Here is a 20,371-nt window from a genome sequence, read left to right on the forward strand (position 1 = left end):
TGTGAATTATCCATTATGTAAAAACCACCATCTGTAATCTTTGTACTGGACTGTCCACCTTCAATTCTCAATCCACACATCTTTTACATAACAGAAGTTACCATCCCAACCCCAAAACCTCTAGAACCAAAAAAATATTTGTCATTTCAGCCTGTACAAAACATACAGCCAGTTAAATGTGCAGAAGTCAATTTTAAAACTGCACCACAAGATCTGAGTTAGGTTAAACATATTTTTTCCAGCTAAGCCCAGGCCTGCTTAGCTTTTGCAAAATATTTAATACCAACAAGATTATTTATGCCGTTTTAATCCCTTCTTGCCAAAAGCAGTACAGAAATTCTTTGCTCACACAAATCTTACCAACCAAGGACAAGAGGGTCTTATTTTTCTCTTCATAATAGTTTTACTTTCTATTTTCTATATTTTTCTTCTCTTTTGCACCTTTGCCTTTCTTTCTGTTCTTTCTACTAATTTGCATTAGATTTTAGTACTCTAATGAAGATCCTGAATAAACATTATATATATTTATTATAATGAATACAGGTAGTCCTCAACTTATGACCACAATTGAGCCCAAAATTTATGCTGCTAAGTGAGAAATTTGTTGAGTGAGTTTTGTCCCACGTTACGACTTTTCTTGCCACATTTGTTAAGTGAATCATGGCACATTGAATCATTGCAGTTGTTAAGTTAGTAACATAGTTGCTAAATGAATCTGACTTCCCCATTGACTTTGCTTGTCAGATGGTCACAAAAGGTGATCACATGACCTTGGGACACTGCAACCATCATAAATGTGAGTCAGTTGTCAAGCATCCAATCACATGACCACGGGGATGCTGCCATAATTATAAGTGTGAAAAATGGTCATAAGTCACTTTTTTCAGTGCTCTGTAACTGAAATTTCAAACTGTCACTAAGTGAACAGTTGTAAATTGAGGACTATCTGCATAAGAAATTCATTAGAATCAAATTATCTCAGAGAATAGATTATCCTACATTTATAGCTATTGCTGAGATTTATTGTTACTGCAGACCAAATCTCAACAGGAAACATAATGTTACTTCTTTATAACTGATTATCTTTAGTTAATTGTAGAAATGTAATAAACATCTCCTTATTCTATTCTCCAAAGCCTTTGGAGAAAGGAGATTCACACATGCTCCATTAAAAAAAAAAATTCCTGGTAACTTAATTATTCCTCTTTCATTTTCAGTGCCCATACCTAGAAGTAAGAATGGGCTACATAGGACTAAGTTACTCACTGATTATATTCCTTTCACACAGGATCAGCTCATAATGGACAACCAGATCCAGGCAATAGTAGGTCAGAAATGAGATGGACATTCTAGTCATTCAACAGTTGAAAAACAAAATCATGAGGATATGAAGGTTTTATTGTAATCAAGATTATAGGCATTCATCTTTAATGATTTTTTATGATTCTTGACTCTTGACAAATGTATCTTTTCTTTTATGTACACTGAGAGTATAGGCACCAAGACAAATTCCTTGTGTGTCTAATCACACTTGGCCAATGAAGTATTCCTATTCTATTCTATTCTATTCTATTCTATTCTATTCTATTCCATTCCATTCCATTCCATTCCATTCCATTCCAGTCAAAGGAATCTCACTCCTATCCCACTGCCTTTTCTTCACAAAGTGGGTATGATCAAACTGAAGTTTGGCTTGCTATATTAACCTGTTGGGGATTTAATGCATGGAGATGTATTAAAAGTTCCCTACAAGAAAAAATGCCTTGTAAAGTTGTTCTTGGGCATAGGATTGACATTGTCCTGTTTTTCTGGGATGTGGTGGGTCTTCAAATTCTTGATACAACTTTTCAATCAGAAATGATACTATAGGAGAAGAGCAGGCTGAGCCCGAGGGAGAAGTCAAGTGTGTCATCAGTCTCAAGTTCCTTCATGTCCACAGGAGATCTAAGTCTATCCCACCTTGAATTCTTATCTACCACCAAATGGATTTGACTATTAGTAGTTCAGATTCTCGTAGAGAGTGTTCGCATGCAATAAACCTGAACTCATTTGAACTGCCTTGACTCTGGATTTCCTGCACTTGACAGATAGTGGATTAATCGATACATAGCCATCTAGGTTCTTCTGTCTTCATTGCTTCCTGTCTGCAAGAGATTCATAGCAGAGTCATCCCTTGTAATATCTTATTTGATCCTAGCCTTCCTCAACTGGTCCAAACACTAGGGCCAGGGGCTCACACCATCAGATTTCTAAAATTTCCCAGGGATTGCTTTTTCTTGCTCTTTCTTCCTCTTCACCTCCCGTCTCCCAAGAAGCAAGGTTGAAAAGAGAATTTTGTCCTGTAGAGCAGGGTCACTGGTCCATGGACTGGCACTGGTTTGCAGCATGCCAGCAGCTGGGCCATGCATATAAGTGAAGCCCCATCAATGGGATGCACACAAAACCACACCCCCTACTGTCCACAGAAAAGCCTCTCCCTACAGAAGCGGACCCTGGTAGCCAAAAAGGTGGGAGACATTCCTATAGAGAGTTATGTGGCTTGGATCCAGTGGAAGAGAGAAAAGAATGGGAAAAAAGGAGTGGTAGCAGAAAGGAAAAGTAAACCTCTTGAGGGCATCTTGCCCAAGAACACCTTACCAGAGGTGGTATTCAATAAGTTCTGACCAGTTCTGGAGAACTGGTAACTGTCAAACAGACAACAAATGGTCAACATTGGGAGGATCCTATCAAATTCTGTACCTGTCAATAGTGGTGTCCTCCAAGGCAGTGTTCTAGGACCAACTCTTTTCATACTCTACATGAATGATCTCTGTGATCATATCAAGAGCAACTGCATCCTCTTTGTTGATGACGTAAAGCTATTCAACACCACAGACAATACTGCTACCCTTCAAAAAGACCTTGACTATGTATCAGAATGCTCAAACAAATGGCAACTTCAAATCTCAACATATAAATGCTCTGTCCTACATATTGGCAAAACAAATCAGAAAATAAAATACAGGTTGAATAGTCAAGACCTCGTTGATGATCCAAACTCTGTCAAGGACCTTGGAGTACTCATCTCAAATGACCTAAGTGCTAGAGCCCACTGTAACTACATAATCAAAAAGGCGTTAAGAGTTGTTAACCTAATCTTACGTAGCTTTTTCTCTGGTGATATTACACTACTAACTAGAGCATACAAAACATTTGCTAGACCAATACTCAAATACAGCTCATCAGTCTGGAACCCACATTACGTATCTGATAGTAACACAGTTGAGAAAGTCCAGAAATATTTCACAAGAAGAGTTCTCCACTCCTCTACTCGTTGCAGAATACCTTATGCCACCAGACTCGAAATTCTAAACCTAGAAAACCTAGAACTACGCCGCCTTTGGTCCGATCTAAGTATAGTATATAAAATCATACATTGCAATGTCCTACCTGTCAATGAATACTTCAGCTTCAACCATAACAACACTAGAGCAAACAATAGATACAAACTCAAGGTTAATCGCACCAAACTTGTTGCAGGAAATACGACTTCAGCAACAGAGTGGTCAATGTCTGGAATACTCCACCTGACTCCGTGGTTTTTTCGCAAAACCCGAAAAACTTTAACCTTAGACTGTCTACTATTGAACTCCCCCCTTTCCTAAGAGGTGTGTAGGGGACGTACATAAGCGCACCAACATGCCTACCACCCCTGTCCTATTGTTTCTTTTATTTTTCTTATATGTATCCATGTATTCATAACTATGTTTTTACTTATACCTATTGTCTTGTAAGCAATTGACAAATAAAAACAAATAAATAAATAATTTTTTTGAATAGTTCAGAGAACTGGCAAATACCATCTCTGACTGGCCCTGCCTCCATCTATTCTCTGCCTCCTGAGTCCCAGCTGATTGGCTGGGTCTTCTTTTGTTGCCCTGCATAGGAGAACGGAGCTGGAAATCAGGTTAGTGAGGTGGAGGGGGGAATGGGATTTTGCAGTAACCTTCCCCCAGGAGTGGGGAAGGAATGGAGATTTTGCAGTATCCTTCCCCTGCCATGCCCACCAAGCCACGCTCACCAAGCCATGCCACACCCACCAACCAACACCCACAGAACCGTTAGTAAAGAAAAATGAATCCCACCACTGCACCTAACCTAATCGGCGGCATTTGCCAATGTAGTTAAATATTCTAAGAAGGACCTGTGGGGGGACAGCCTTGATCTACATGGAAGAAAGGAAAACACAGGAGCATTGCCAAATGCATACACTTGATCCAACTCATTTGCAGTCATTGTGTGTTCTGCATCGGATCAGCTAGTTGGGTACCTTATACCTCCTTCCGGGCCATGTCCCCATGGCTCTCCAGAGGGCAATTAAATGACAGCCTACTCACTTATGGATAAGCTAAGCTGAATATGATAACTCTCTTGAAGGTGGATTTAAATAGCTAAAGAAGTTCATACCCCAGGCAGCCAGTCTTTCAATCAGGATCAAACGCTGCTTCAGCTGTGGAAAAAAGGCACATGGCAACAAAAGGTTTTAAGGAGGCCAGTGGAGGCCAGATTTTGAAGTGAAGAAACATGTGATTTGCTGAATTCCCATGGTCTAAAAATGGACAGAGACTTTGTCAAAACTTCCTTTTCTGTTTTAATTAGGGTTATATGTTATCTCAGGGGACATACGATAGCACCATTTCTTTATAAATTAGAGTTAGGTTATAAGTCTCTTTACAGCAAGGTTGTCCCACCATGACAACTTTAAGACTTGTGGACTTCAACTCCCAGAATTCCCCAGTGAGCATGTTGTCCCAAAGGAGGGGGTGTTTGGGTTTTACTCCACCAGTCCGTAGCAAAATGGCAAAATATTTTGTCCAACTTTTAATGGTTTGTTGAATTAATGTACTGCTTTCCTTAGATTCATTTTAACTTGGTCTTGGTTTTCATTGCATCCTTTTAATGTTTTAAATGTTCATTGCTATGTTTTAGCACTTTCATTTTTAATGGTTGTAAGCTGCCTTAAGTGACAGAACCAGAGATTAGAAATTTAATAAATAAATGCAGAATAATGACATGCTATCTTGGAGAGATGATCTGGGCTGTTAGCTTCAACCATTGAAAACTTTCCTGTTTCCAATTTTACTTTGATTGTTATTTCTGTCTTGCTTTCTCAGCTTACTGCTGTCCTTCAGGCCCAAGGTTTACCCTGAGTGAAAATAGCATTTGGACTGGGCACTTGAATAGCAATTGCACTTAAACCTAATATATAGACTTACATACTGCTCCAAAGTGTTTTTAATAGCACTTCTTGCCCCCAACAATACGCTAACATTGTAAATTGTTCTCTTTATATGAACCTCATATGTTTGGGAGGCCGAATCAACCTTGATCAGACTCCAGACTGTGGGCAGAGTGAGCCTGCAGTACAGCATTCTAATCACTGCTGCATCACCAGGACTCTTTAACCAAGGCATCACAGCAAAACTCACTCTTTTCCAAATGTGAGCAAATAGAGTATAAGGCATTTGGAATTAATATTTGTATAGAGAGACAAAAATCAAACATTTGACATTTAGATAAATAGTGGATAGGAAAACGATTGAGAACACAGTAGAGAATTGTTAGATCGCAGGAAAAATGAGACTCGAGATCGGTGTGACTTTCAGCTCTTTATTTAGTTCTCAAAATCTGCTTAAACCGCGGAACCGCGGCAGCCTCTTTTATAGCGGCTGCTCGCGGCTCGCGGCCAATAACGGCCCCTTGAATCTCCCGCTGTCCAAAGGACCAATCCCAAGGTAGTAATACAGGCCAATCAGAGTCGGTTAATTGGACCAATCAGGAGGCAGTATCGGTGGACCAATCAGGAGGCTGTATTACAAGTATGCTAATATAGAACAAGAATGATCCTCAACCACAAATGTAAACTATTTAATATAAATTAGGGAGAAAGAAAATCATCTCGCTGGACAAATATATATCGATGGATATGACTGAACTTGATCTCAGGATGACAGCAATTGTCTCAATCCATTTGTCAGAACCCACCGATTTATCAAATGCGAACTTAAAATAATGCATTGGCCATGTTTGTTAGATGGACTATCAAGATAAATGTTAATATTGTTATTTGATCGATCAATAATATTAGGATCATGTACAGACTATGGGATATGGTTTGGAAACCAGCTTCAAAATTTGGGAATTGTCCCAACTCAATTTGGTCTCAGTCCTCAGTCTTCCAGATTTAAAGTGCAATTTGAAGCTTCGTGCTTCCCATTATCTAGTATAGGAAAACCCAATTTTATCTTTCATGTAAAAGAAGAAGAAAAAAATACAGCTAATCCTTGACTTACTACCGCAATTGAGCCCAAAATTTCCATTGCTAAGTGAGGCATTTCTTAAGTGAGTTTTGCCCCATTTATGACTTTTCTTGCCACAGTTGTTAAGTGAATTACTATAGTTGTTAGTAGTTAGTAGACCATGATTACGGCGCATGTAGCTGGATTCTGCGTAGCAGCGCTGGGGATTCGTCAAAAGCATGTGATTAATCCATCATAGCTATTTTACACAACTAATGTAACAAACCCTTTTGCCTTACTATTTGGCATTTTAGTATTGAATGACTATGGGCCTCACAGTTTAAGGACTGATATTATAGTATAGTTAGGCCATGTGTAACTGACAGGTGGGATGCCAATTTGTAATTTTAATATAGATTTCATCTGTTATTAATTGCCTTATTCTAGAATTTTTAACTGGATATTCCTTGAGTGTTTTTATATGTTCTGGTCTCTGGTTTTTGACTGCAATAAACTTGATGTCAGGATTCTGGCAGTTATTTCAATGAAATCATGAGCCTCGAGCCACATTCCCAAAGCTTCTATGGATTTATTAGAAGTTAACATGCCGGCATTTGCTTGGGCGTAGCTGACTCTGAGATAGGTAATTCACTGTCACCCTTGATCCTGCTTTCCCCCCCACCCCTCTGGGTGTATCATCCAACGAAACACGTCCATAGCCAAGAGTCATCAGTCATGCTCTCCAATTAGATTTTTTCGGGGCAGAAGCTTCAGTCATCTAATTGGTCTCTGAAGAAAATATGAATGGAATGTACTTTCGATTCCACACTGCTGCCTGCTCTTTGAAACTCCACCCTCCTTTCTGTTGACAACTATAAAACATGTATACAATATGTTTTATGAGTTGACACTTGATTTGATTTGAGTAGCATAGTTTTTAAGTGAATCTGGCTGTTGACTTTCTTTGTTGGAAGGTTACAAAAGCTTATTGTATGACCCAGGACATTGCAACTATCATTAATATAAACCAGGTGCCAAGCATTTGAATTTTGATCACATGACCTGGAGGATGCTGCAACGGTCATAAGTATGAAAAATGGTCATGTCACTTTTTCCAGCGCCATTGTAACTTCAAATGGTCACTAAATGAATGACTCTAAGTCGAGAACCAACTGTGTAGATTGGGGATAGATTTAATGACATTTGAATCTATTTAAATGTCACAGGTATTCCATTCTCTGTGAAACAACCATTCCAAATTTTCACAAAGAAGAACCGGAGTTTTGTGCAAAATGTGCTCAGGGAAATAACATTCCAGATAATAATATTCCTTAGTAAGGTCCTATTATGAGGTGCTGGTTTTGGAGGTGGGGAGAAAGGAGGCAATATTTAAAGCCCTTTACTTAATTATTTGCAAGTATAAGTTTCCACAACTGACTTGATTAAAAAGAATTGACAATCATGTCATCAAAGAATAAAGTAAAAAATAAAGGAGTCATTCAAGGGGTAGCGAGCTTTATCTAAACAGCAGTAAATAATTGTAGGATCATCTGAAAACCGACACTATTCACAGTGTGCACTGCTGAGAAGTGATAAAGATATGCATGAAACAAATCATAATAGACTTAATTATCATTCCATTATGATTAGGTTGACCTCAGTGGTCTAATTATTAATATGATCCCTTTGGTATGAAGTGAGCCTTGACAATTACTGAATCCAATTGTCTCTATCGTTTGTCTCAATTATTTGGCATTTGCTAAAGAAGTTAAGACCTTTTTTTTTTTTTTTTACAGAAGCTGTTTAGCATTTTAGTGTTATGAATTGGATTGAGCTTTTTGAAATCCAAATTCAGATCAAACTAGTTCCAATATTTGAGGGGCTGCCACAAAGAAGAGGAGGTCAAATTGTTCTACAAAGCACCAGAAGGCAGGACAAGAAATAATGGTTGGAAACTAATCAAAGAGAGAAGCAACCGGGAATTAAGGAGATACTTCCTAACAGTGAGGACAATTAACCAGTGGAACAGCTTGCCTCTAGAAATCATGGGTGCTCCATCACTGGAGGTTTTTAAGAAGATACTAGACAGTCACTTGTTTGAAAGGTTCTCCTACTTTAGCAGAGGGCTGGACTAGAAGATCTTCAAGGTCCCTTCCAGATCCTATTCTATTCTAGTTGCGTCCAGTCCCAGTTTGCTTCAAACTACTGAGGTTGACTCAGCCTTCCAGCCTTTTGAGGTTGGTAAAATGAAGACCCAGATTGTTGGGGCCAACATGCTGACCTTGTAAACTACCCAGAAAGTGCTGTAGTGTAAAGGGGGCAGTATATAGGTCTATGGGGCAGTATATAGGTCTAAGTGCTATTGCTATTGCTACTGCAGAACTGGCCCAAATTGAATGAATCTCTGCTATTTCTTGGGATTCAATTTTCTAAATAAGATGTGCAAACTCCAATTTAATAATCTTGAGCAAAGCTGAGGATTAACATGCCTTGGTATTCAGTGATTTGTACAGCCTAATTTAATTCAGGGTGTTCAACATAGGCTGGAAGGAGAGATTTCTCTCAGTAAAATTAGCCTTTGAAATTGCAATTGTTGAGCTGTAGTGCCATCTAACGGGCTGATGAAGAAACGAAACACACTGAAACAAAGAAATATTTTGGTCACATATGAAAAGCAGGTATGGCCACCACCCAGTGGTGGGATTAAAAGAAATTTATTACCGGTTCTGTGGGCATGGCTTGGTGGGTGAGGCGTGGCTTGGTGGGCATGGCTTGGTGGATGTGACAGGGGAAGGAGACTGCAAAATCTCCATTCCCATCCCACTCCAGGGGAAAGATATTGCAAAATCCCCATTGCCTCCCCACCCCACTAACCTGCTTTCCAGCTCCATTCTCCTGTGCAGGGCAACAAAGAAAGAGCCAGCCAATCAGCTGGGACTTGGGAGGCAGAGAATAGATGGGGGCGGGGCCAGTCAGAGGTGGTATTCCAAACTACTCAAACTTTCCACTACTGGTTCTCTGAACTACTCCAAATTTCCACTACCGGTTCTCCTGATCAGAACCTGCTGAATACCAGCTCTGTACCATCCCCTTCTAGGCATTTTTTGACCACACTTTGCAGATACCTGTATGCCTCATTGCCATTCCTCAAGGCTGTATTTCTCCAAGCTAGACGTATCCAAGCCTTCTATTATTTGTGAGAGTTTCCTTCCAGATCCTTGGCCATCTAGTATGTTTTCCTCTGGAGACATTACAATTTTTCAATGTTTTTCAAGGAAGGCGATGTCCAGAACTAAAGCTCATATGAGCGCTGGCTAATGCAGAATTGAAAAGAACAAGGTCTTCTGTGGTGGTCTCTCATGGAAAAGATGAGACACAAGCGAGTGTTCTCGGGATGAGAGCCCAGAGCAAATTCCAGTGCTCCCTTTTATTGAGATTTTTAGCATAGCAAGTACAGTCACATTGTGGATTACAATAATTAAATATAGTACAGACTTGTTTACAGTTGTCTGAGCTGCTTGATTGTTTCTAGTGTTTGTTTTTAATTTCCTTACACTATCTCAGTGACCTTTAAGCAAGCATGTATGTATAAGGTCTTAGACCAATCATTACCCAATACCCAAGTCAAAGTTTATTCCCACAGTCTTCTTTGGCACCTGATTCAAGATCATTTAATTTCAGGTAATATAACGGATGTGTGCACTTCTCTCTTTCCTGCTATCCAAGCAGGAAAAGATATAAAGTATTTGAATGCCTTTAGAAATCCAACCCATGGCCAGCCTAAAATGAGCCAGCTCTTCCATCAAAGAAATACCATTTTCTAGAGAAAATGCATAGTACAATAATTGCTTCTTCTGGCCATTTCTATGTCAGTCCATTTATAGTTCATTTTTCTTAACTAGATATACTCTTGCTGGGAACAGGTGTAATTAGATAGGAAACTGATTGGCTAAGGATTACAATTGAGCTGTGTGTATTTAATTAGACTCCAAGAAGCTTATTTCAGTTCTACTATCACCATTAGGAGAGGGGGGAAATCATAATCACATATACATACGCCCTTATTTGAAACAGCTTTGAAACCAGTCATTTAAGCTGCTTGGTTAAGAAGATCTGCACTTGCACACCCTGGTCAAAACAATAGCTTGTTGTTGGAGAATTGCCTTGCTGATTATAATCTCCACACTCTACACAAACACTGTATGTGTGGGGACCCTGTTATTCTGTACAGCCATTGCCTGAAGGCTCCAGCATCAGAATTTCCCATCATGAGCATCAACAAAGAGGAAGTCGAAACTTTCTTGGATAGCAATCCAGATTTTGCCAAGCAGTATTTCGAGAAGAAACTGGAGGATAGAGCCTTCTCCTGTCCCAAGATGAACGGTGAACAGTCCTCAGAAGATAGCACAGGTTTTGAGGGGATGGACCCGGTAGAAACAGAAACTCTTTTCGAGCTGATACAAGACATGCAGGAAAGCATCAACATGGAGAAGGTGGTCTTCAAGACCCTCAAGAGAATCAGTGCTCTCATCAACGCTGCGTGGTGCAGTCTGTTTATGTACAGGCAGCGAAATGGCACCCCTGAGCTGGCTAGCCGGCTGTTCAACGTTCATAAGAACAGCACTTTGGAAGAATGTCTGGTGACTTCTGACTCTGAAATTGTTTTCCCACTGGACACGGGTGTATTGGGCCATGTTGCTCAGACCAAGAAGACCATAAACATCCAGAATGCTCTTGAGGTAAGGCTTGAGGTTATTATCTGTTTTTGATAAATGATGCAGAAGAATAAAAATTAACTAGTGTTCATATTTCAGAAGGGTTTTAAGAAGGCAGGGATTCTTTCACTATGATTTAAACTATCCACTATTAACCTCACCCCATCCCAAGAGGTCTGTAAGGAGCATGCATAAGTACACAATCATGCCTACCATCCCTGTCCTAATGTCCCCATTTATTAGTACCTATTTCCTGTATTCTTATTCATGCTTATACTTATACCTATTATGTTGTAAGAGATTGACAAATCAAATAAATAAATTAAATAAATAAATTTAGGGACCAGCAACAGCACCTAGCCAACTCTTGGCTGATTTCAAACAGTGAAGATACTGAAGATACAGCTCCCCTTGAAAAAAAAAGCCTTTTTAGATCAAAATAGACAACTTAATACCACCTTTACCTCTACTTAAGCCCAACTGGCATGCCCTAAGCAAAAGATTGCAGGATTCTTATGAAGGTCATCAAAGTGCCTATCGCTGGAGATATATAAAATAATTCATAGTGAGTTAAAAATAGAAAATGTTTTTCTCCTGGTCTCAGAAGAATAGAATGGAATGGAATGGAATGGAATAGAATAGAATAGAATAGAATAGAATAGAATAGAATAGAATAGAATAGAATAGAATAGAATAGAATAGAATAAGCTGGAAGGGATTTTGGAGGTCTTCTAGTCCAACCCCGCTGCTTAGGCAGGAAACTCTACACCACTTCAGACAAATGGTTATCCAATCTCTTCTTTAAAATTTCCAGTGATGGAGTATTTACAACTTCTGGAAGCAAGTTGTTCCAATGACTTAAAATGTAAGAGATTCAGAAGTAATTAAGGACATCAGACAGCTTTTTGTTAAATTAAGGAATCCGCTTCTTCAAAATATCTCAAAGGAAGAGCAGACAGTCACATGGGATTGGACATTCAAAGGACAAAACTCTTGTTGACTGGATATCACCCCCAGAATTGAAGGCAGCATAGCCTAACTTCCATTGGTTAAAAGCAACAGTAGAAGGGATAATTGTCCTTTTGTCATGAACTTGGTTTCCTGGATTCATCTGCCTGGCAAACTCAAAATGTTGAATAGACCTTTGGTCTGATCCAGCACAGTCTGCTCGTGTTCTTAGTAGAAGAAAACAGTAAATATAATACAGTGGTACCTTGGTACTTAGTTGCTTTAAAACTCATTGAATTTGGTACTCAATGCATTTTAACATGAACATTTTGTTGGTGTCGGTTGCCTTATGACTCACTACATTATTCCTTATGGGAAAATTTTGGTTTGGTACCCACTGTTTTTGGCGCCCATCATGCTTCCCAGAACCAATTAATGATGAGTACCAAGGTACCGCTGTTGAGGCTTGTTTATTATGGGGAAGTGGGGTTGGCTGTGTACCTATTTTTCTACCTGATGTGCCTAGATAGAGCAAGAACAACAGCTCTTTAAATCAAAGATTTGTTGCACGTCATGAGTTGTAGCATAAGAAGCCTTTTACAAACCTAGGAACAATAAGAAAAACAGAATAATTGTGTTTACATTCCTTGTGTGTTCATCTATTTTTCCATTCTCTTGTTGTGGTTTAGCACAGCAAAGGTCTCTTTGTTGGCTCCTTTTCCTCTAGAGATTAAGTTCTCTTATTCATTCTCTTTGTAATGTTATTTTTTTGGGGGGTGTTCCTTTATTTTCCTTTCAATCTCTTCATTCATTTTAAATTTCCTTCTCTGGTCTGTATGTTTCTGGCTAGACTGCTACTAGCATTTTGTTATTCTGTACATGTGGAATGTGCTTCCAAACCACTGGTTTGATCCTTGTTTCTACCACTTTGCATTTTTCCTCCAGTATATTCTTTGAGGATTCTTCTTGACTGTCCAATGGCGATTACCCCACCCTCTTCTTTCCCTCCCCATACCTCCTTTTCCAATGCCATGGCTATTCAGTTGACTATTTCTGCTATGCGGGCTTGGAGTGAGGGGGTTATATCTGACAAATTGGAGAAAATATGGATATGTCTATAGGGATGATATCAGTGGAGGGATTCAAAATTTTTTCCTATCAGTTCTGTGGGCATGGCTTGGTGGGTGTGGCATGGCTTGGTGAGTGTGACTTGGTGGGTGTGGCAGGGGAAAGATACTATAAAATCACCATTCCCACCCCATTTCAGGGGGAAGTTTACTGCAAAATCCCATTCCCTCCCCACCCCACTAACCTGCTTTCCAGCTGCACTCTCCTATGCAAAGCAATAAAAGAAGACCCATCTGGGACTTGGGAGCCAGAGAATAGATGGGGGTGGGGCCAGTCAGAGGTGGTATTTGCCAATTCTACTCAAAATTTCCTCAACCGGTCCTCCAGAACTGGTCAGAACTTGCTGAATACCACCTCTGGATGATATGGAGGTTAAAGCTATCAACTCTAATTCTAAACTGGTATGTCCATTGATGGGAGGTTTAGCATCTTTTGAGCTTCTCTTGCACAATGGATGACTTTTCTTAGAGAATTGTGACATTAACATAAAGTTATTTTAAATATATATTCATCACATTTATATAGCTGCTCATCTCACATAATGATTCTTAGGTTGAACCTAGGAAGAGTGATTCACAGCACTGGCTATTCATTATATATTCAAGACCACATGAGCTCTTCAGGAGATCCCATAGCATTTTAGTTTCTTGCAAGGTATCAGTTCTATACCTACCTTCTTAATACCAGCCCAAAGTGACTTTTTGCTGCAAATGCATATACAAACTTCCTACTTTACTCCCATCCCTCAACTATCAGGAGAAGTAGGTTGAGTGAAACCAGCTCATCATGATCTAACTGAACTCCTATGGGTGAACATCTCCTTTCCTTGGTCATTGAAACATCATCAGAACGATCTTGTTTCAAGCGACCAAACTGAAAGTTGTATCATCAAATAATTTTGAACAATTGCAGAAATTGGAAGGCATCCTTAAGAGATTCTGAATTAGTGAAGTATGATTGGTGCACAAGAAGGAACATGCCTCCTGATGCTGGTTGTTTGGAAGCATGGACAGGGGATTGCTCTTCTCCTATTAGTAGTCAGACATTGAAGTAGATGGTTGTTTAGTCCAATAATACAGGGCTCTTTTCAAAGAATGTAGATATTTTAGTCACCATTGAACAGTAATATTCAAAGGATTTTCAAATGTAATTTGCTCACACCAATTTGCTTAAGAAAAGTTTTTCAAGTGAGAAGGGTGTGACTACATTACAAGATAGCAATTGTTTTCATTTCAAAAGCACTTCCACACTGTTATTAGCTTCACTCTCCAAGAAACAGGTTGAAGCTAACTAGGTTTGCTCACACTACCGTTGACCTTGAAGTGTTGAGATCCAATCAATGGTCCTTCTAGCTAATCATCTGGAGAACACTGTGTCCCTACTGTTGCCATTCATTGGGTAAACACGACTGTTGCTAAGAGAGGGGAGCCAACAAGCTGTCAGGGCCCATCTCCCTGCTAAAAAAAGAAACAGATACTCCTAAATGAGGGTGGAAGGGGAGGATCCTAAGAGAGAGAAATGGAAATTCCTGACAATGGAAAATGACTCACCTGCACTTAAGCTCCTCAGAACATCAGCCTCTCAAGTTAGAAACTAGAACATTTCCATGTGCTGTCTTGCAGCTGATCTGGAAGTAAATTAACTTGGTTAACCAAGGACAATGGACTGGAGTTAACAAAAGTGTTGTGGCAGTCTAGGAATAGTGCCTTCAGGGAAGTACCTGAGTGGAAAATTGTTGGAGAACGACCATCCCAGTTGGGAAGAGGACCCAAGGGAGAAATTAGCGTGGAATCCTTAGGTAAACCCGAGAGGCAAGGTCTGATCCCCTCACTCCATCCTGAATGCCATTGAACCTTAGCTAGTCTTTCCCAGGGGAAAGTACCAGTCTGGGGAGATTCCTGTAGAATAAACATACAACAATAAAGTAGCTTCTTTGAACTCCACACATGTGGGTCTGATTGTTAAACAAAAGTGCAGGTAGTCCTCAACTTAAAACAGTTCATTTAATGACCATTTGAAGTTACAACAGCACTGAAGAAGTTTTCAGCACTTTTCACACTTATGACCGTGGCAGCATCTCCATGTACTTATGATCAAAATTCAGGCACCTGGCAACTGATTCATGGTTGCAAGTGTCCCAGGGGTCATGTGATTACCTTTTGCGACCTTCTGACAAGCCAAGTCAATGGGGAAGCCAGTTTCACTTAACAACTGTGTTGGTAGCTTAACAACTGCAGCGATTCACTTAACAACTGTGGCAAGGAAGGTTGTAAAATAGAGCAAAATTCACTTAACAAATTGTCTCACAACTGAAATTTCGGGCTCAATTGTGATAATAAGTTAAGGATTCCTTGTATTCGCTCCCAGACGACAAATGTTTGTGCCATATGGCACAAATATATTACACTTCTTCCCAGTCTTAAAATCCAGATTGTGTCCTATCATATCTTGCACACACACACACACACACACACACAAGTCAGTATTATTAATTTCAAATCCCTGCCGTCTGTAAATGGTTTCTGCTGGGATTAGTTCATTGTTAAGTATGCTTTCATAACCAGGTCATTTGCTCATCATAGACTCGTAGGTAGGATACAGTAGATAAGGTAAACAAATAGTCCCTTCCACGTGGAATTAAAACCAGCTTGATTCTCCTTTCCCTGAGGTGTGACATTTTAAATAGCCTCCATTGTGTAATTTACCCTTCCCAAGATAAATGCCCTCTAGATATGTTAAGATAGCAGCTTCCACATTTTCCTTGGAGAATTTATCATATTTAATTTCCAGCCGATCTCTATGGCATCCAGCTGAGTGAAGTGGGGACTTTTTACTTTGAAGGACAGAGCAAGTAGAACCTTACTGGCAAATATATAATCTGCAAATGAAAGGAGACAGATTGTGAGTCCACGGAGAGGCAATGCTGGACTCAGATACTTAAGAATCATTGTAAAATCTCCATTGTTTTGTTTGTATATGTTTGTCTTAAAACATAAAAACTTTTTTTTTTTAAAAAGAATCATTGTAAAATCTCAAACAAGGTTTTTTGCCCAGGATGAACATAGCTTTGCTGCAGATCAGTTCCAAATTTAGATAAAAAGTCCTCCCATTCAGTGTGACCTGCATGTTGATGTCTCCCTGTCATTGCACCTCCAGAGGACAACCTACCTAACATGACAACACTGTTTTTAATGGGATTTTAGAAGTCATTCCAAGATACTTTTGGAACACAGAAAAAAATCAGATATGATTTTTATATTATTGTATAGAGAAAAAAGGATGAAAAAGGATTAGGCTGTTAGGTTAGATGCTAAGTGTTCTGATTTCTTCTTCTTTTAAACAGTGCCAACAGTTTAGTACATTTGTTGATGAACTCACTGAGTCTACTACAAAGAACATTCTTGCCACGCCAGTAATGAATGGCAAAGATGTGATTGCTGTGATCATGGCAGTGAATAAGATTGGAGGTCCTTTTTTCAACAGTGCAGATGAACATGTAAGTACTGGGAAAGCATCTTCTGAGACCTTCTCTAGTTCCCAATATCCATATTTAAATATAACTGCATTGCCGTATCTTATGTAACTGAGCAAAGTTTTTTTTTAATGTCTCAGCTGTTCCTGAAGTATCTCAATTTTGCCTCCTTGAACCTGAAAATTTATCATCTGAGCTACCTTCATAATTGTGAAACACGAAAAGGCCAGGTGAGGAAATTTCTCTGAATTTCTCAGCTATCTCTAAACCTACCTGTTGGTGTCGGTGCGTGCACATGTATGGGTGTGTAAAAGGCACCACATTTTTAACCAATCCTCAAAATGTGCCTGTGACCCAGGACTGTTTTGTTTTGACGAGAACATCTCCTGTCAAAGGGCTTTCAGAAATTACTGACTGTATGTCTTGAGGGTCATAGAAAGGTGACAAAACCAGAACAGAATTGGAACAAACCTTATCGAAACCCAAACTGGTCAAACCTTTTCTGCCTTCTTATATTTCTTGGCTCTTGGCCTTTTCTCTCTGCTTCGTTTCAAAAACTGGAATGGTTCAGTTCTCTACACAGAATTGAGGAACATAGGACATCAAATAATAGAATTGGAAGGGACCTTGGAGGTCTTCTAGTCTAACCCCTTGCTCAAGCAGAAGACCCTATACCATTTCAGATAAATGGTTGTCCAGTCACTTTTTGAAAGCCTCCAGTGATGGAGCACTCACAACTTTTGAAGGCAAGCCATTCCATTGGTTGATTGTTCTCACCACTAGGACATTTCTCTACAGTTCATTTCTCTCCTAGATTAGTTTCTATCCATTGTTTCGTGTCTTGCCTTTTGGTGCTTTGGAAAATAGGTTGACCCCCTCATATTTGTAGGAGCCCCTCAAATACTAGAGTGCATTATAACAGTATTAGAGTGCATTAGAACAGTAGACAAAGGTCAATTGCAATTTAAAAAAAATAGTGTGGGATATGAATATTTTCAGAAACTGGATGGAAAATGAGCCACCACCAGACAATATGCCATCTGGTATCCTCAGCATTTGTATGAGTATTAAAAACCAATGAGTTTAAAAGCTATTGTATTTTACAGGCACAGAAATTAAAATCAAGGCAGGTTTATATTGATGTCTTTCTCATACCTTCTATTTTCTCTGGACTAAGTAAACTTTTCTGATACTCCCTTAACAATTTGATTATTCTTGGTTACTTCCTTTTCACATTATAGAAAACAAATGTCAGTCATAATTTATTTCAGTCCATGATCAGAAATCCAAAGACAAATATTTGAACAATGTTCTGCTGGACCATTTTTGACGTTTTTTTTAATATGATCTTTGGAACATTTTTAAGATAACTACAGTATTCAGTATTTACTCAAAGTATTTACCATTTTAGACAGATACTGAATAGAAAGTATATACTGCTTGAAGCAACTGAAACAATTTTGCAGCAGAAAGGATATTGTTCACACTATTTGCCCAATCCAGTTCAGCAAGAGGGATAAAGAAAGCTTAGTTATTTATGGTTTTCTTTGTGCATTACATGGTACATGCTGAGAAGGAAATGGCTTCAGTGCTTGACAATTCAGAATCTTAAATATTTGGTCATGATTTGGAAATTTAAATGATTTTCTATAAGTATCTTAGGTACTTCTCAGTTCCACTCATAAAGTCTCAGGTTTTGTTGATTATTACCCACCTTTTCTATTTTCATCTCTATACAGTGGTATTTTGTTTCTCGTCACTAATTGGTTACGAGAGGTACAACGAGTACCAAAAACAACGGGTACCAAACACATTTTTCCCATAAGGAATAATGTAATGAGTCCCAAGGTAGCCAACATCAACAAATTCTAGCTTGGATGTTGAGTACCATACAAATTATGAGTACCAGAACAATATTTATGGGTCAAAATGCTTTGAGTACTGAATTTGATGAGTTTCACAATAATTGAGTACCAAGGCACCACTGCACTGCTATTTTCTCTACTATCATCCTATTGTGTGACCATTGGAATCTTCCAGTTTGATTGGTGGTGTACCAAAATCATATTCATACATCCCCAAACACCCTCACATAGACATATCCATATGCAATCATCATCAAACACATACAACACATAGTAGTCTTGTATACAGCCATTCTCTTTCTCTTTCTTACACACACACAGATATGTACACTCAAACATCCACCCACACACTTATGTATATCATCGTGTAATCACTATTTTTTCCCATTGAAAATTATTATCCTTAGGATTGTTCAAATATCGCACATCAAATGAGTAAGGAAGTGTTTAAAATAAAATGACAATGATTTTTAATATTTAATGCAATTTATATAATAAATTGTGTATGAAGCCTGGCCTGACTTTGTCCATGAGATCTATTTTTTATTAAGACAGAAAGAAAGAGAAATCAGAAATGGTGCTTCTGAATTCAGTAGACTGTCTAGGCAATTTATCTCACTGGCTTTGTTCTTCTGCAGGTTTTACTGTGGTCAGCCAATAAAGTATTTGAGGAACTGACTGACATCGAAAGACAATTCCACAAATCTTTTTACACAGTGAGAGCATATTTGAATTGTGACAGGTATTCAGTAGGTCTCCTGGACATGTGTAAGCAAAAGGTAAATTGTTCCTAAGTGTAGCTCAACGTAAGCTTGTCTATTTCAGCTCCACAAGTTTTCATGTCCTCTTTCATTTACATCAAAATGTTTGTGCAGCAAAATCAGAATGAAACAAACAAAATACTGCATCATTTACAGTGCTATTATCTGCTATTCTTCAAAATATTCCCCTAACATATTTCGTTTTGATAGAAGACAATACTTATAGCTCTGGGTTGAACTGTGGGGTCCTTGGTACTCTCTTAGTTTGGTGGTTTTCTTGCAGACATTTCATTACCAAACTAAGTAATGTCATCAATGCCAGATCAATCAAGCTCAAAGAGTACCAAGGATCCCATATTTAGTTTCACAAATTGGCCTTTCTGCATACACAAATTATGTGCCCAGTCATTGAAATACAGCATTTTCCTGCCACATTCTCCTATAGAATTGTGCAGATCAAACAATTTATTTGGAATGTTTTCCCAATTTTGTATCAGTTTATTGGTTAATTTGGTTAAATTTATTATTTCTGTGCCAATGGCAACAGCTCATCTTTTCCACTGGAAATAATAGGGATGAAAGTTGGGGGTTTTCGTACGCAAACTTCGTGTACTTAAATTTCAGAATTTACTTGAGTTACTTGGATTTCAGCAAGGGAAAAATGATGAAATATTCAAAAATAGTTTCACAAAGAATATCTGTTTAGAAAAGATATTTCTCCCAACTTAAAAAAAGTATATTAGGACCAGTTCTACTTTTTAAAATGTATTTTTCTTATAACCTTTATTTCACTTTCTAGGAATTCTTTGACTTGTGGCCAGTACTAATGGGTGAAGTTCCACCTTATTCAGGGCCTCGAACTCCAGATGGCAGAGTAAGTTACTAACCAGCTAAGATATAGAATAGAATAGAATAGAATAGAATAGAATAGAATAGAATAGAATAGAATACTTTATTGGCGAAGTGTGATTGGACATACAAGGAATTTGTCTTGATGTAAATACTCTCAGTATACATAAAGAAAAGATACATTCGTTAAGAATAAAGAATCATAACATACAACGCTTAATGAAGTCATAGGGTACGATCAGCAATCAAATCATACTAGGAAACAGTCAATATAAATCGTAAGGATACAAGCGACAAAGTTACAGTCCTACAATCACAAGTGGGAGGGGATGGGTGATAAGGAGTAATGAGAAGA

General features: G+C 38.7%; 1 protein-coding gene across 3 annotated transcripts in view; it reads left to right on the top strand.

Annotated features, from left to right (window-relative positions):
• The first annotated feature begins 10,321 nt into the window (after nucleotides 1–10,321).
• Nucleotides 10,322–20,371, top strand: part of PDE6B (phosphodiesterase 6B) — a 37,965-nt gene continuing 27,915 nt past the window's right edge. Inside the window, exons 1-5 of one of the 3 annotated variants that reach the window (XM_087926397.1) lie at nucleotides 10,322–11,017; nucleotides 16,413–16,568; nucleotides 16,685–16,771; nucleotides 19,045–19,185; nucleotides 19,967–20,041. In XM_087926397.1, coding sequence (XP_087782523.1) covers nucleotides 10,481–11,017; nucleotides 16,413–16,568; nucleotides 16,685–16,771; nucleotides 19,045–19,185; nucleotides 19,967–20,041 — 996 coding nt within the window. In that variant the 5' untranslated portion in view covers nucleotides 10,322–10,480. Of the gene's footprint in view, nucleotides 11,018–13,450; nucleotides 13,471–16,412; nucleotides 16,569–16,681; nucleotides 16,772–19,044; nucleotides 19,186–19,966; nucleotides 20,042–20,371 lie in introns of those variants that run through there. The other 2 variants (XM_087926396.1, XM_087926398.1) reach the window with 2 other exon arrangements.

This window comes from Pseudonaja textilis, chromosome 2, assembly GCF_049901715.1.
Source record: "Pseudonaja textilis isolate UNSWEBS1 chromosome 2, rPseTex1.2, whole genome shotgun sequence".
Classification (NCBI taxonomy): Eukaryota; Metazoa; Chordata; class Lepidosauria; order Squamata; family Elapidae; genus Pseudonaja; species Pseudonaja textilis.